This window comes from Dichotomopilus funicola (genome assembly GCF_033296635.1).
Source record: "Dichotomopilus funicola strain CBS 141.50 unplaced genomic scaffold C8A04scaffold_23, whole genome shotgun sequence".
NCBI lineage: Eukaryota > Fungi > Ascomycota > Sordariomycetes > Sordariales > Chaetomiaceae > Dichotomopilus > Dichotomopilus funicola.
The window spans coordinates 330,230-342,303 of record NW_026944044.1 but is presented as its reverse complement, the minus strand read 5'-3'; the positions used below and the strand labels follow the sequence as shown (position 1 = coordinate 342,303).

The 12,074-nt window shown below is 55.1% G+C and overlaps 5 protein-coding genes across 5 annotated transcripts; 3 read left to right on the top strand and 2 right to left on the bottom strand.

The window, feature by feature from the left end:
• Positions 1-1,623: 1,623 nt before the first annotated feature.
• Positions 1,624-2,040, top strand: C8A04DRAFT_27772 (uncharacterized protein; the record flags this gene model as incomplete). Its single annotated transcript, XM_062780404.1, has 2 exons — positions 1,624-1,629; positions 1,783-2,040. The coding sequence occupies 2 exons, from the start codon at positions 1,624-1,626 to the stop codon at positions 2,038-2,040; spliced, it is 264 nt and encodes an 87-aa protein (XP_062637956.1).
• An 880-nt stretch (positions 2,041-2,920) lies between these two features.
• C8A04DRAFT_11390 (glycoside hydrolase) lies at positions 2,921-3,998 on the bottom strand (the record flags this gene model as incomplete). Its single annotated transcript, XM_062776953.1, has 3 exons — positions 2,921-3,334; positions 3,421-3,758; positions 3,842-3,998. The coding sequence occupies 3 exons, from the start codon at positions 3,996-3,998 to the stop codon at positions 2,921-2,923; spliced, it is 909 nt and encodes a 302-aa protein (XP_062637955.1).
• Positions 3,999-5,688: 1,690 nt separating this feature from the next.
• On the top strand, positions 5,689-7,398 carry C8A04DRAFT_27770 (serine/threonine-protein kinase Sgk2; the record flags this gene model as incomplete). Its single annotated transcript, XM_062780403.1, has 2 exons — positions 5,689-6,612; positions 6,790-7,398. The coding sequence occupies 2 exons, from the start codon at positions 5,689-5,691 to the stop codon at positions 7,396-7,398; spliced, it is 1,533 nt and encodes a 510-aa protein (XP_062637954.1).
• A 1,000-nt stretch (positions 7,399-8,398) lies between these two features.
• C8A04DRAFT_11455 (uncharacterized protein) lies at positions 8,399-9,206 on the top strand (the record flags this gene model as incomplete). Its single annotated transcript, XM_062776983.1, has 2 exons — positions 8,399-8,615; positions 8,683-9,206. The coding sequence occupies 2 exons, from the start codon at positions 8,399-8,401 to the stop codon at positions 9,204-9,206; spliced, it is 741 nt and encodes a 246-aa protein (XP_062637953.1).
• A 598-nt stretch (positions 9,207-9,804) lies between these two features.
• Positions 9,805-11,625, bottom strand: C8A04DRAFT_11401 (uncharacterized protein; the record flags this gene model as incomplete). Its single annotated transcript, XM_062776959.1, has 2 exons — positions 9,805-10,264; positions 10,496-11,625. 2 exons carry the CDS (start codon positions 11,623-11,625, stop codon positions 9,805-9,807), a joined length of 1,590 nt encoding a protein of 529 aa, XP_062637952.1.
• Positions 11,626-12,074: the final 449 nt, after the last annotated feature.

Below are 12,074 nucleotides of genomic sequence, written 5' to 3'. Positions count from 1 at the left end.
ACACCGGGGCCACCAAAGCCAAAAGCCCCAAAAAGAGTCCCAGTTCCCGTTGTTCTTGTCCAACACCCTGTGTGGTGAAGATCGTTCCCCTAAATGGACACTGGACCGGCCGTCGGTGTTGCGGGGACCCTCTGGTCTGATTGGCTCAACCGCCGGAAACCCTGGGTCTCTCGGTTTCTGGGCCATCCAGCCAAGATGCCGGAAATGGTTTTTTTGATGAATTGGGAACGGAGCGGAGGACAGCCTGTTCTCGCTCTGCAAGTTATCGACGCGTTGTTGCAGCCCGGTTATGGGCGCAAAAAAGAGCGGCGGAGGAGAGAAATGCCAACCTGGGAAAACTTGGAAGGAGAAAGAACAGTTGGCTTGTCTTGTAAGTGAGACATGATTGCTATTTTGATGGTGCCAAAAATTGAAACGGGTCTGAGCTCAGCTGGAAAGTTGTGTCCCACCTGGGGGTGGATGGATTGCATCTCTTCTCTCCCCATTTATCTTCGATTTGCGGTTGAGTCCCGAGACAACAAGCTGCACAAGTTCACAGCCAGGGGGCCAACGACGCTTCAATTGCTTGCATTGCATTGCTTCCACCTCTGACCCCTTTTCCACAACTCCGACCTGCCGACCTGGACATCCAGGCTCGCTTGGCTCGCCAACCATTTGGAATTTCATTCAATGTAACACTCCCCAACGAAGCCCGTCCGCTGCTTCCGAGTTTAGCACTCGTTCCTTGCGGAAATCACTGCAGATCGCCGACTCGAAGCCGGGATCCCCTCCGCCTCGACCCCGGCCGCGTTCCCCATTGTCTCCCCAGTGTCCGCCCCCATTCCTGATCTGTCGTGTGCTATCTCCATCCATCCTCCCCCAATTCCCGGCGCCCAGGTTTTCCTCCCCTCGTCCCCATCCTCGCCGAGAGTTCATATTTGTCGTTGCATCCCATTGTCGCGGCCAGCCGGTCAAGATCCCTGGGACCTGGGCTTGCTCCGCCAACACCGACACGCCCTCAAACTCACACGCCCCAGCTTCACAGCGTTCGCCACCACAAATCCTACCCCTCGACAACGCCCTCGTCCATTCCAGGCTGAGCGCCGTGCAGATTCGGACTTGTACAGACCAACACAGACGTATCCATACATATCTGGACATCCACCCTTCCCAACCTTTGTTGGCGCGAACTTCCGAGGGGTGTGGTCCCGTCGTCTTTGTGTTCCTGGTTCGCATTCTCCGCAGGCTAGCTAGCCTTGGTCTTTTCTGCCATCCCTCCCACACGCTCGTTACATACCTGGCTCGTTCGCACGCGTGGCTTTCATCCCGAAAAAGGGACGCTAAAACAGTCGCCCTGTCCTTCAAAGCCCCGCGCCCGTCCCTGAATAAAAACAGAGGCCCCGAAAAATTTCCCCGGAAATAAAACGCGTTCCCGACCGTTGGACTCAAACCCAAACCGAAAACCGAAACTCGCCGTCAACCATTACCTTTCAAAAATCTACCATCTCAAAACCTAGCATCTCAGCCTTCCTTCTTTTCTTTCCACAAGCTGCACCGAACCTCATCCCTCCCGCCAAGGATCGACAGGTCCTCTCGTACGCCGATCACTTCAGATCCTTGAATCCATCAAGTCACCAAGTCAACATGAAGGCACGTCATATCCAAACAAACCCCCAACCCCTTTACCGCCCCACCGCAATTGGTCACCGCTCTGAGGCATGATCATCAACCATCCTATCCTCTTCATCAGACATCAAATCTCCATCAAGTCAACCACGAACGTTTTTGCTAACCGCCCAACAGCTCATCGCTTTCATCGCCAGCGCCTCTGCGCTCCTCCTCGCCAACGGCGTCGTTGCCGTGCCGGTCTCCAACACCAACCAGTCCTCTAGCAACACTTCCAGTGCCTCGGCTGCTGCCGCCAACGCGGGCACCCCGCAGTGCAAGTCGGCTATGATGTCCGACCTGTGCCTGGCAGATAATGCTGGCGCCTACTGCGATGTCACTGGCTTCCACAATGACTTCATGAAGAGCTGCGAGGGCAACTGCTTCTGCGCTTAAGGGGTCTTCTCTTTCTCTCTTACGAAGGAAGATTTGATGGAGTGCAAGGCATTCTCATTTTCAGCGGGGGTTCTTCAACGTCTCTTTTTGATGTTATGATACTTCCTCGGTTCGTTTTGGGAGCGATGAAAGGAAGAGGAGAGGGGATGATTGCCAGCGGTAGAAATGAAGAGAAGGGTGGTGAATCTGGAGGATATGAGGGAATCGAGGAGCTCGGAAGACAGGGAATATGGCAGCGTCACGGGGAGAAGGTATGAACTCCAGATGCCAGGGAAAAGGAAAGGTCATTTTGATGGCACCCATTATCGGACCTCTTCCATTGCATGTGTGACCATTGGGGGAGGATGATTGATTCTGTCAGTGGTCGGGGTTTGCCAGCTTTCTTGTTTTGTTTCCGGTGCATTGGAGTTCCGGGAAACATGCCGCCATTTTGGCCCTCTTCTTCATCTTTTGTTGTCCTTGCTTTCAGCAGGCTTGTCAGGATAATAATCCTCGACGGCCAATCATGCTGATTCTGTAACGAAATCGTGAACTTGGAAGAACCGGAGGTTACGATTGTGCACCTGTGTTGATAATATCAAACGCAGCACTTCTGTTAAACGTGACGACACATCGTCAGACGTTAAAACTTTCGGATCAGGTGGGAAGAAGGTCGGTTACCAGGTCACAGGTGGAAAAGTGTGAGGACGATGCGGTTGCAGAGAAGAAGGGAGACGTATATACTGTTTATATGTGAATGTTTATATACTACAGTTGGCGTTTCTACATTAGAGGCTTATTATCCTTCCTCGTCGCGCTTTTTGTCCTTCCCTTATACAAAATACTCCTTCTTTCACGCTTCGCGCCCTCTCTTCACCATTGGTTTGGTCAGCCGTTGGGTTTAGTCGGTGCCACACTTCCCGCTGACACAGTACCACGGGTCCGAGCAGTCATCGTCGGTCGAGCAGCTGGCACCCTCGCAGTGACCGGCCCATTCACAGTTGTCGCCGCCGCCGCCGTTGCCGGGGTCGCCGCCTTCGGTGCCATTGCCACCGATGCGCTGAATGAGTTTGTCGCCGAGGGACTGGATCGACGACTGGAAGTCTTGCCAGCTCTGGGCGCCCCAGTCGGCACCGTTGGCGCCCGGCTTAGCGTTGGAGCCGGGGAAGGCGATGTACAGGACGTCGGTCTGCTCGTGGCCGGCGTTGCCGTTGACACCGGTGCCGAAGCAGGCCGTGGCCGTGGAGATGGCAGCCTCGCCAACCATCGGGTGCTGGCCGTCATCGCCGTTCTCGTCACCCCAGATACCGTAGATCTAAAGGCGATCAAGAGGTGTTAGCAAGGACATGTCATGGGCAAGAATGAGGAAGGAACTGGGACATCAGCAAGAAAAGCATGTACCAGCTTGTTGTTGCACACAACGGCCATGAGGGACAACGGCTCAATGCCGTACTCCTTGGGGTCGAACGTCTTCCAGCCCGACTTGCTCCCCGTGTTACCAAAAACGACATAGGTATGGACGAAAGCGTTGAGGTTGTCGACGCCCTTGTTGTAGCTAGCGACCTCATCCATGAAGGAAGTATCGCCTTGGGTGTCCGAGCTGCTGCCGCAACGACCATCATTACCGGGCCCATCACCGATACCGTCGCAGTCGATATCCATGTCGGCAAGGCGAGCATCTGTGCCCTTGATGTAGACCACATTATAGTCGTCGAGGTGGTCACCGCAGTACGAATAAGCTAGAGACAGAGGCACACTGGCGTTAGAACGTAAAAGGTTTATCTCCCAGAGGAAAAATATTATCTTGGGGTGATGAGCATACTGTTGGCGCCTCCGTCCAGGGCATAGAAGCCAGTGGCGAGCTTGTTGGAACAGGTCCCAGCGGACTTGACCTGGTCGTAGAAGGCTTGGACGTTGGCCGGGATATCGCGGGCGCTGGCGACGCCCAGGAGGGCTGAGATCAAGAGTTGGTTACGCATCGTGGAGGTGAGAGAGGCGAACAATGATACTTCGGGGAGCCTTGCGGGAGGTGACGGGGACGGACAGAGGGTAACACATCTCAACACATGGTCGGATGAGATCGTCTTATACCCTTCGCGATGCCTCACGTCGGCGGGCAGCCCCTTGGGCCCCTTTGGATCATCTCTTTTCTTCTCTGATCTCTCGGCTTGGCTGCCCAAGATCTTGCTCCTCGGTTTCAACTTCCATGTCCCGCATGCGCCTTGTGGTGATGTTGGCCCGCTCGGTGCATTCTGGCCGTGACGGGGTGCTTCTTGGGGCCGAACCCCTACCAACCAAGTCCCAATACGGACCCCAATATCTCGCGTACGTCAAGCCACCAACAGATCTGTGGGGAAGCTGGCGACACTGCAGCTAGGCAACGTCGATTTACAGTCGCATTGTTCTCGTACGGTTCTGGAAGCTTTACGCAATGTGGAAGGTCAGGGCTCGAGGAGTCCTGAGGTGCCTCCCGATCTCTCTGATGCCCGCTCGGCCGGCCGAACTCTCGGCCTCTCGGTCAGGGCGATGGGCATGTTACCCCCCGTGTGGCGCACCCGCTGCGGCAAGCCCTAGCCGCGGCGGCGAAGGGGGTTATACATGCAGACTCCAAGTCCCAATTGCTTGCTAGCAGCCAATAAGATAGGACATCCAGCCCATCGTGACCATCAAAACGCCCCGATTTGAAAGCTTAATTGTTCGTAGGAGTCCGGACTCAAGAACGGGCTCCGCGGGTTAGTTTGAAGCGCGAGGTGGGGTGAAGTCTCTAGACGTGCGATCGAGGTTACCCCACTGCAAAGGGTCGTTGGTGGTGCATTTTGGCGCTTGGTCGACGAAATGGGCTACCCGTCAAGGTAATCCGAAAATCCCCTGGACAAAACACGCCGAAACTACCACAGTACCCCTTCATTCCAATGCAGACAAACGAGTTACTGCCGGGCCTCTCCCGCCCGCATTGAAGGTTCCCCTGAGCTGAAACCCCAGCCCAGCCTTAGGTAGCCGCAGACGGTTGCCTGGTCGCAGCGCCTCGGTACCTCGGTATGGTCACAGCTGTGGCAGCCGACAAGTTTATTGGCTTCACAACCCCATAGTGTAGTATATCCCCGTTGCTGCAATATGAGAGCAAATGGTTCAGCTAGACATGGAGCCATGTTACGTTGTCTGTGGACTGAGGTGACATTCGAGGTTCGAATTGGAGTTCCCGTCACCATCGTTTTCCCGTTGCGGACCCGACCATACTGTGGTAGAAAGTGCTTGAGGATGCAAAACAGGGAGAAAAGTTATTGAACAAACGTCTATGTTACTGCGTAGTTGGAGGTGGAATTTCCGGGTTCCGTGGCAGCACCATCACTTTTTTTCTCTTCCATGGTGTCTGTTGACGGAGGAGGATATGTGTGTTGTTAGGGAAGAACAAAAGTTGTCGGTCACTAAAATGCATGGGCGAGGAGTGGGTCCACAGCTGGCTGTGTCAGGAGAGAGCAAATGATGTTATTGGTGGGCTGAGGTGCCCGGGCTCCAACGAATGCTTGCGACTCTTTCCCCTTCGGGCTCAATGGAGACCCGAGAAGCGATGCAAACCACACACGAGCCTGAAGTCGAATCGCGCAGGATTTTACTGACATAGTACTATGTACTTTATCCTAGGAGCTCAAACCTGTTGCGAGCGGTACCATGACCGAACGATGCCAGTCAGTTTCGTTCGTAGCTCCACACGACTCGGATCTGGGGGAAGTGTTTGAGAACGTTCATAACCGCATCCATGGTCCTGCCCGCGCATCTATTCACCCCGGAAGCGCTATCCTTCAACAAGCAGAAAGGATCATCAGCGATCGTTACCCCGCTACCTCGGCTGGAGTCTCACCAGAGGATCTTCTCCAATGGTTTTCTGTCCTCGGTTTGGAGGGATACGACGGAATTCGAGGCTGGTGGCATACGTATCGCCGCCCTGCTCCCAAGCCCGAGATTGCCAACGGAGGCGGTGTTTCTCTCTTCATGACGACATCGACCGACTTCGACTCCCGTACCGAGGAGGAATGGAGTTCCGTCCAGGTCATCGGCCAATCGTCTTCGAGTGATTCTGGTGGTGGCTACCAGGACGGACTCTTGAGTCTCTGCGATTTCGCGTTGGGCGTCTTTGCCTGCCAGCCGACGCGGCTCTTCTTGCATGGATTATACATATGCGGATCAAGGGTGGAGCTGTGGGTCTTTGATAGATCCGGGTTGTATTGTTCGGATGTCCTTGACGTCCACAAGAGCCCGGACCTGACGCGTTTTCTCAGCCATGTGCTCAGCTACAGGTTGATGACAGACGAACAATTAGGAAGGAGCGACCTCATCAAGAGCGACGAAGACGGCAACTATATCATGATATCGAACGCCGTCGTTGGCCCAGATTTTCCGAGCAAGTTCTACATCCAACCTGAACCCATTGCACTTCACGGCGACCAGGTCAGCGCGGGGACCACCTGCTATTTGGCTCGGATGCCGCAGATGGATCGGTGGAACTATGTGGTCAAGTTCAAGTGGCGCCGGGCTAGCGATCGCCCCGAAGAAGAGATGCTGAAGGCCGCTGACGAGAAAAAGATCTCGGGTGTGGTATCTTTGGCCTACCACAAGATACATTCCCTACTAAGCACCGCAAATTTGCGCCAAGGTCTCTACTGTGGGCCGTACAGGATGCAATGGGGGAGGTGTCGTGGAGTGCACAGAGGAGACCGACGAGGGCTTTGAGAATCGTACGCTGGTCTGCACTGTCACTTCTCCGGCTGGCAGGCGCCTGGGGACCTTCAAAAGCCGGATGGAACTGCTTCTCGTCTCTTTCAGGACGCTCGGATCATTCACCAGGATATTTCCGCAACCAACATCGTCATCGTGGATTCTGAAAGCGAGGGGCGCCCGGTGGGGTTCCTCATAGACCTCGACGTTGCCCTACACATAGACGTAGGGCCGAGAACGCCGGGAGAGGTCACGGGTACCCGTCCGTTCATGGCCATCGGCATTCTCAAGGGACGGCATCGGACATATCGGCACGACCTCGACTCCTTCCTATACGTCTTGGTATGGATGCTCATAACAAATGGAGAACACAGCCCCCCAGATACAAGCCTGCTTCGAGGATGGAGCCGTGGGACCAGGGAGGACTCCGCAATGCAGAAGATGCGTTACATGACCAAGGACAGTTTCCCGACGATTTTGGCGGAGTTCCCGCTGCAGTTCCACCACTTGAGCTCGCTCGCCGAGACTCTTCGCGCCATCCTATACCCGGTGATGGACGACGGGACAATTTGGACGGGGACCGATAGTATGGCTGTGGATGAGATCTACGATGGGATGATTAGCGCTTTCGAAGAGGCGATCGCTCAAGAGCTAACCGAGATCTAAGAAATTGGAGTCTAAGACAGGTGGTACCAGCCGAATCTACACGCGTTGGTTTTATACTTTAGGTCTTGAACCCGAGGAGCGCGAGGGTGACGGGTAAGGAATAGTGGATGATGGAGCGCCTTTCCCACCACGTTCTCTTGCTAGGAGCGGCTGTATTTGGGCACCGGCAGGGCGTGAGGGAGCCCGCTGACCCCTAGTTCTGCCCAACGACCGTTTGTTGGATGCACCGATCCTGCGCCACTTCGGTGGCAGAGAGGCGTCACAGCCGCTGAGACCGTTACCCTCGTCGTCGCTAAGTACCAGCTAAAGGGGTAAAATTATGGCCATTGACTCAATTAGGGTTTGCCCATCATCTACTTTATCATAGGCACTTCACCACCGGACACAAGCTAACCTCCACTGCCCTTGGTCAGAGTCTGGTTCGGGGTCGCACACCTCGGTGAATTAGCACACCGATGGCAATCCTGGTGTACCGACCAAGGTGGTTTTTCGAAATCTAGTGTATGACCTCTTCGCTGCTCGATATCTCGCTTTGCTCTCACATTTCTTATAACTAAACTTAACGTTACTCGCGCCTTTCACGGGCCAGCCGTCCCAATATCGGAGTACTCCGCGACCTATTTTCGCCGACAATCCTTTTAATCGGGGGAACTCTTCAATACCCTTACATGCCGTACTTCCTAATTCCTAACGAATGAATCTTAGCGTTGGCACCCGCCGCGGAGATAGTTCGTAGTTTGTTTCTCCATAGTTACAACCAGCGTCATCTTACGTATTGAGTCGCATTCGTCGTTAGTAAGCGCCCTAGCAACCAAATATGACGACTAGATGTGTCATTCAAACCGTTGTCCTCGGCCAATGTGCTGATAAATACAAAAACATATGACTCAGGGTACTGTGTTATAAAGATCAAGTGAAAATTCAATCTATTGTTCTTGTCGCGGCTCATTTTCCAAACCATTGCGTTCTCCTACCGTTCAGCTAATAATTGCTCTTGACCATGTCTGATACCATTGCCGAGCACGGATGGACTGCTGTCCCCGTGGACGCTGAGGCAATCTTCAACGGCAAACCATACCTTCACAAACCCGGCCCAGCCAGTGTCAAGGACTTTCCTTTCCCATCTGACGACCCCATCGTGGCTAAAACCCAAGCTTATGCCAAAGAACACCTACCGCAGCAGACCTACAACCACTCCATGCGCGTCTTTTACTGGGGTAATTATATGTCCACCCTCGAAGCTTTCAGCAGCAAGTCATGACCAGTGGTTAACATCTCCCACAGCATCCATCATCCAAGCCCAGCAGTTTTCCTCACTCACCAAAATCCCTCCCATCTCCCCATCCACCATCGCCCTGACCGCCCTGCTCCACGATCTCGGCACCGCCCCAGCCTTTCTCACCACCACCCACCTCTCCTTCGAATTCCGCGGCGCCATCGCCGCCCACGCTTTCCTCTCCTCCACCCCGCACGCCGCACCCGTCCCGCAAACCGAAGCCGTGGTCGAGGCCATCATCCGGCACCAAGACCTCGGCACCACGGGTGCCATCACCTGGCTGGGCCAGTTGATCCAGCTGGCCACGGTGTACGACAACCTGGGGGCACGGCCGTACTTGGTGCATGAGACGACGCGGGGGGAGGTGAATGAGGCGTTTAAGAGGGAAGGGTGGTCCGGGTGCTTTGCTCGCACGATTCGGGAGGAGGTGAAGGCTAAGCCGTGGGCGCATTCGACTCATCTGGGAGGTATGGATGGGGAAGGGTTTGCGAATGCGGTCGAGGGAAATATACTCATGGAGAGTTATGAGTGAGCTCGTATCCCCAGGGGGTTAAAATAGTATCATAGGGTGGGAGAACAGGACTATTAACATGCTATGCCACGATAACCTCCGAGAAAGCCCGGTAAATACCGAGAAAACTCTTAGGAAATGTGTGAGGGAAAGTGCTCGGTAGCTGAAGCGCGGGATAGAAAAGACCATGCAGTCAACCAAGTGGTTTAACTCCGGCCTCTCAACGACTTCGAACCTTCGTAGGTCACCTTATTAGGAAGGGGGGCGGGGGGGGGGGTGGATTTGGATATAAGTTCATTCTGTGATATTCAGACTGCCTGTGACTAAACAAGGTGAATACAGAATATAAAAAGGCTATCCCACAGCCTATAGTGCGGAATACTGGTCAAATTCGTGTGTTATACCCGGATTCCTGTGCTCATCCGTTCCCTGAAACTCCGTTCCAATCGCAAAATGGTGCAAATAAACTGACATGTCCCAAACAAGCGGTCTGTATCCGTTCTTGGCTCATTCGGCCTATTCCCAACTGATTCCATCGAGCCTTTTGTGCATATCCTTGAACGAGCGTGTTCATCTCTTCAAACGGTATCCAGAGTTGCGATCAACCGACAAAGTAAACTCACTCATCATCTTCCCAACCACCACTGACCGTCCTACCACCCCCAACCCTCGGTCCTCCTCCAACGCCAAGATATCCCCCACGATCGCCTTCCCCATACACATATCCGCCGAACTCGCCCTCTCCACCTAGACCCCCTTCATCCACATCCATCTCTACCTCCACCTTCGTCCCCAACGCCTCCCGCCCCTGCCGAATCATACTCAACAACTGCGCATTGAATGCATCCACCTTGGCATCTGTATCCCGTTCCACGGCCATTTTGCGCTGCGCCAACTGTCGCGCTTCAGCGTCTAGTCGCGGACTTGTGGATTTTTGGTGCAGGTCTGAGGGACCTTTGGCGCTCTGCCGTCGATTCGAGACTGACATCGTCGTCGCGCTGCTGGCGCCCCCGGCAGCTGGCCCCATATTGAATGACGATGCCGCGGAGTTAGAGGCGGAGGAATGAGTCCGGCGGTGACTAGGCCCGGCGGAGAGCTTGGAAGGAGAGTTGGGACGGAGACCACCGGTAGTGATACTACCTCCGAGGCTTTGGCGTGCGCTGTGGCGAGATATCGGGCGGGAAGCAGGTCGGGGGGCCGAGCGGGCGCCTGCCGTGGTTTTGAGCGGTGTCAAGCTGGTCTTGGCACGAGAAATGGTTGGACTGGGAACGGCAAAGGGGTTGGGATTGTAACTCTGATGGGCGGGTGACTGGATAGGGACGGGGATTCGGCTGGGTGTAGAGCCGGCAACGGGGGAGGAGCGCGGAGAAGCGAAGCTGGCAGGTTCGCGTTGGGCAAGGCTAGGCGAGCTAGTCTGCGAGACGTGGAGCGATGGGCGTGCGCGGGTTCGAGGGAAGGTTGGAGTTCCACCTGTGAATCGCTGGGAGGGTACCGAAATCCGGCGATGGCCGCTCACTGACGCCTGGCTGTGGTATCCAGGTCGAGACTGGGCTGGGCCATAGGGCCTCGTCCCTGCAGCTTTGGCTTCATCAACAACAACCCAGTTCCTAAGTTCGTCGTTGTTCGCGCTGACTTGCCGTCGCTTAGCTGCCGGCTGGGGTGACCATTCGCTTGGTCCGGGGTCATGATATTCGGGAGAATAAAGGACAGGGGCGGGATCTGGCGCATACGTTGTCGGGTTCGTAATCATGCCGGTTTCTTCAGCGGATTGTATAGGCGCATCCTGTTCTGTCGCCCACGGCTTTTCGCCCGTGGTTTCGGTCACTGTTGCTCCGTCCATGTTGTAGGCCTGGCCGCCCCCTGCCTGGAAGCCCCTGAATGCGCCTTTCTTGCAGAACTCCCAGACCTTGCCAACCATCTCTCCTATCGTTTGCAAGCTCAACAAACTCCAACTCGCTACCGGCGCCACCGTGTCTAAGGCGGGCAGGGTCTGGTCAGATGGCGATTCTGCTTCGAGCATCGCCTTTGGTCCCAGCGCCCTTCGGTAGTCAACATCCGAGTACACACTGTCCTCGAGCAGACCGTTTTCAGCCCCCGCTGGAAGTTCAGCTGGTGAAGTGCTGATCTGCCCCGCGAGCGTATACCTGAACGCCTGATTCCTATGTTCTTCCCGGCTATCGTAGGTACCGTCCATGTTCATGCCCCAGTTTAATGGGGTTGGGTCTCGCATGGTCGCACGCTTTCGCTTCATTGTTCCCGTCGCGGGCGCATTCGGCATCGAAATGTCGGAGAGGAGGCTGCCGGTTGATTTAGCTAGATTATAGCTCGAAGAGGTTGGCGATGGTGGGCGAAAGATATTGGCATGGAGTGGCTCGCCAGGTCTTGTAACTGCGTCGACTTTGAACCCACCAGGGGATTGAAACTGTGGTGGGAACGACATGATTGGAACGACGCGAGACGAATGAATAATCTATCGAAAAGCCCCACAACGATGTCGATGCCCGACCAGATCACCACCGCCGATAAGCGAGCTCAGGCCTCTGTTTGGATCGTCGTATGCAGGTCGCAGCCGGGTCCTGTCTTGGAGCTGGGGGCTTGTGCGCCGGGCGTGTTGAATCGTAGGTATGAATCTCAATAATCGACCACGGGCATTTGGTCGCTGGCGGTCTCTCAACTCCCTCCTCTGCTTGAAAGATTCAAGCTCGATTCGAGTCTCGATGCGCCGGCGGCGTGTGATCGCTGAGCGCGGGGTGTCGGACAAGGCTTCGAGGTGCAGCAAGCCGCTCGGGGCAACCAACCAGAGCTTCGACCGGAGCTGATGTGGTTTGGTGGGGTTGTCCAGGCACACAGGCACAGTTCGCCGCTATCGTCTATCCCTCTCGCTAGCTA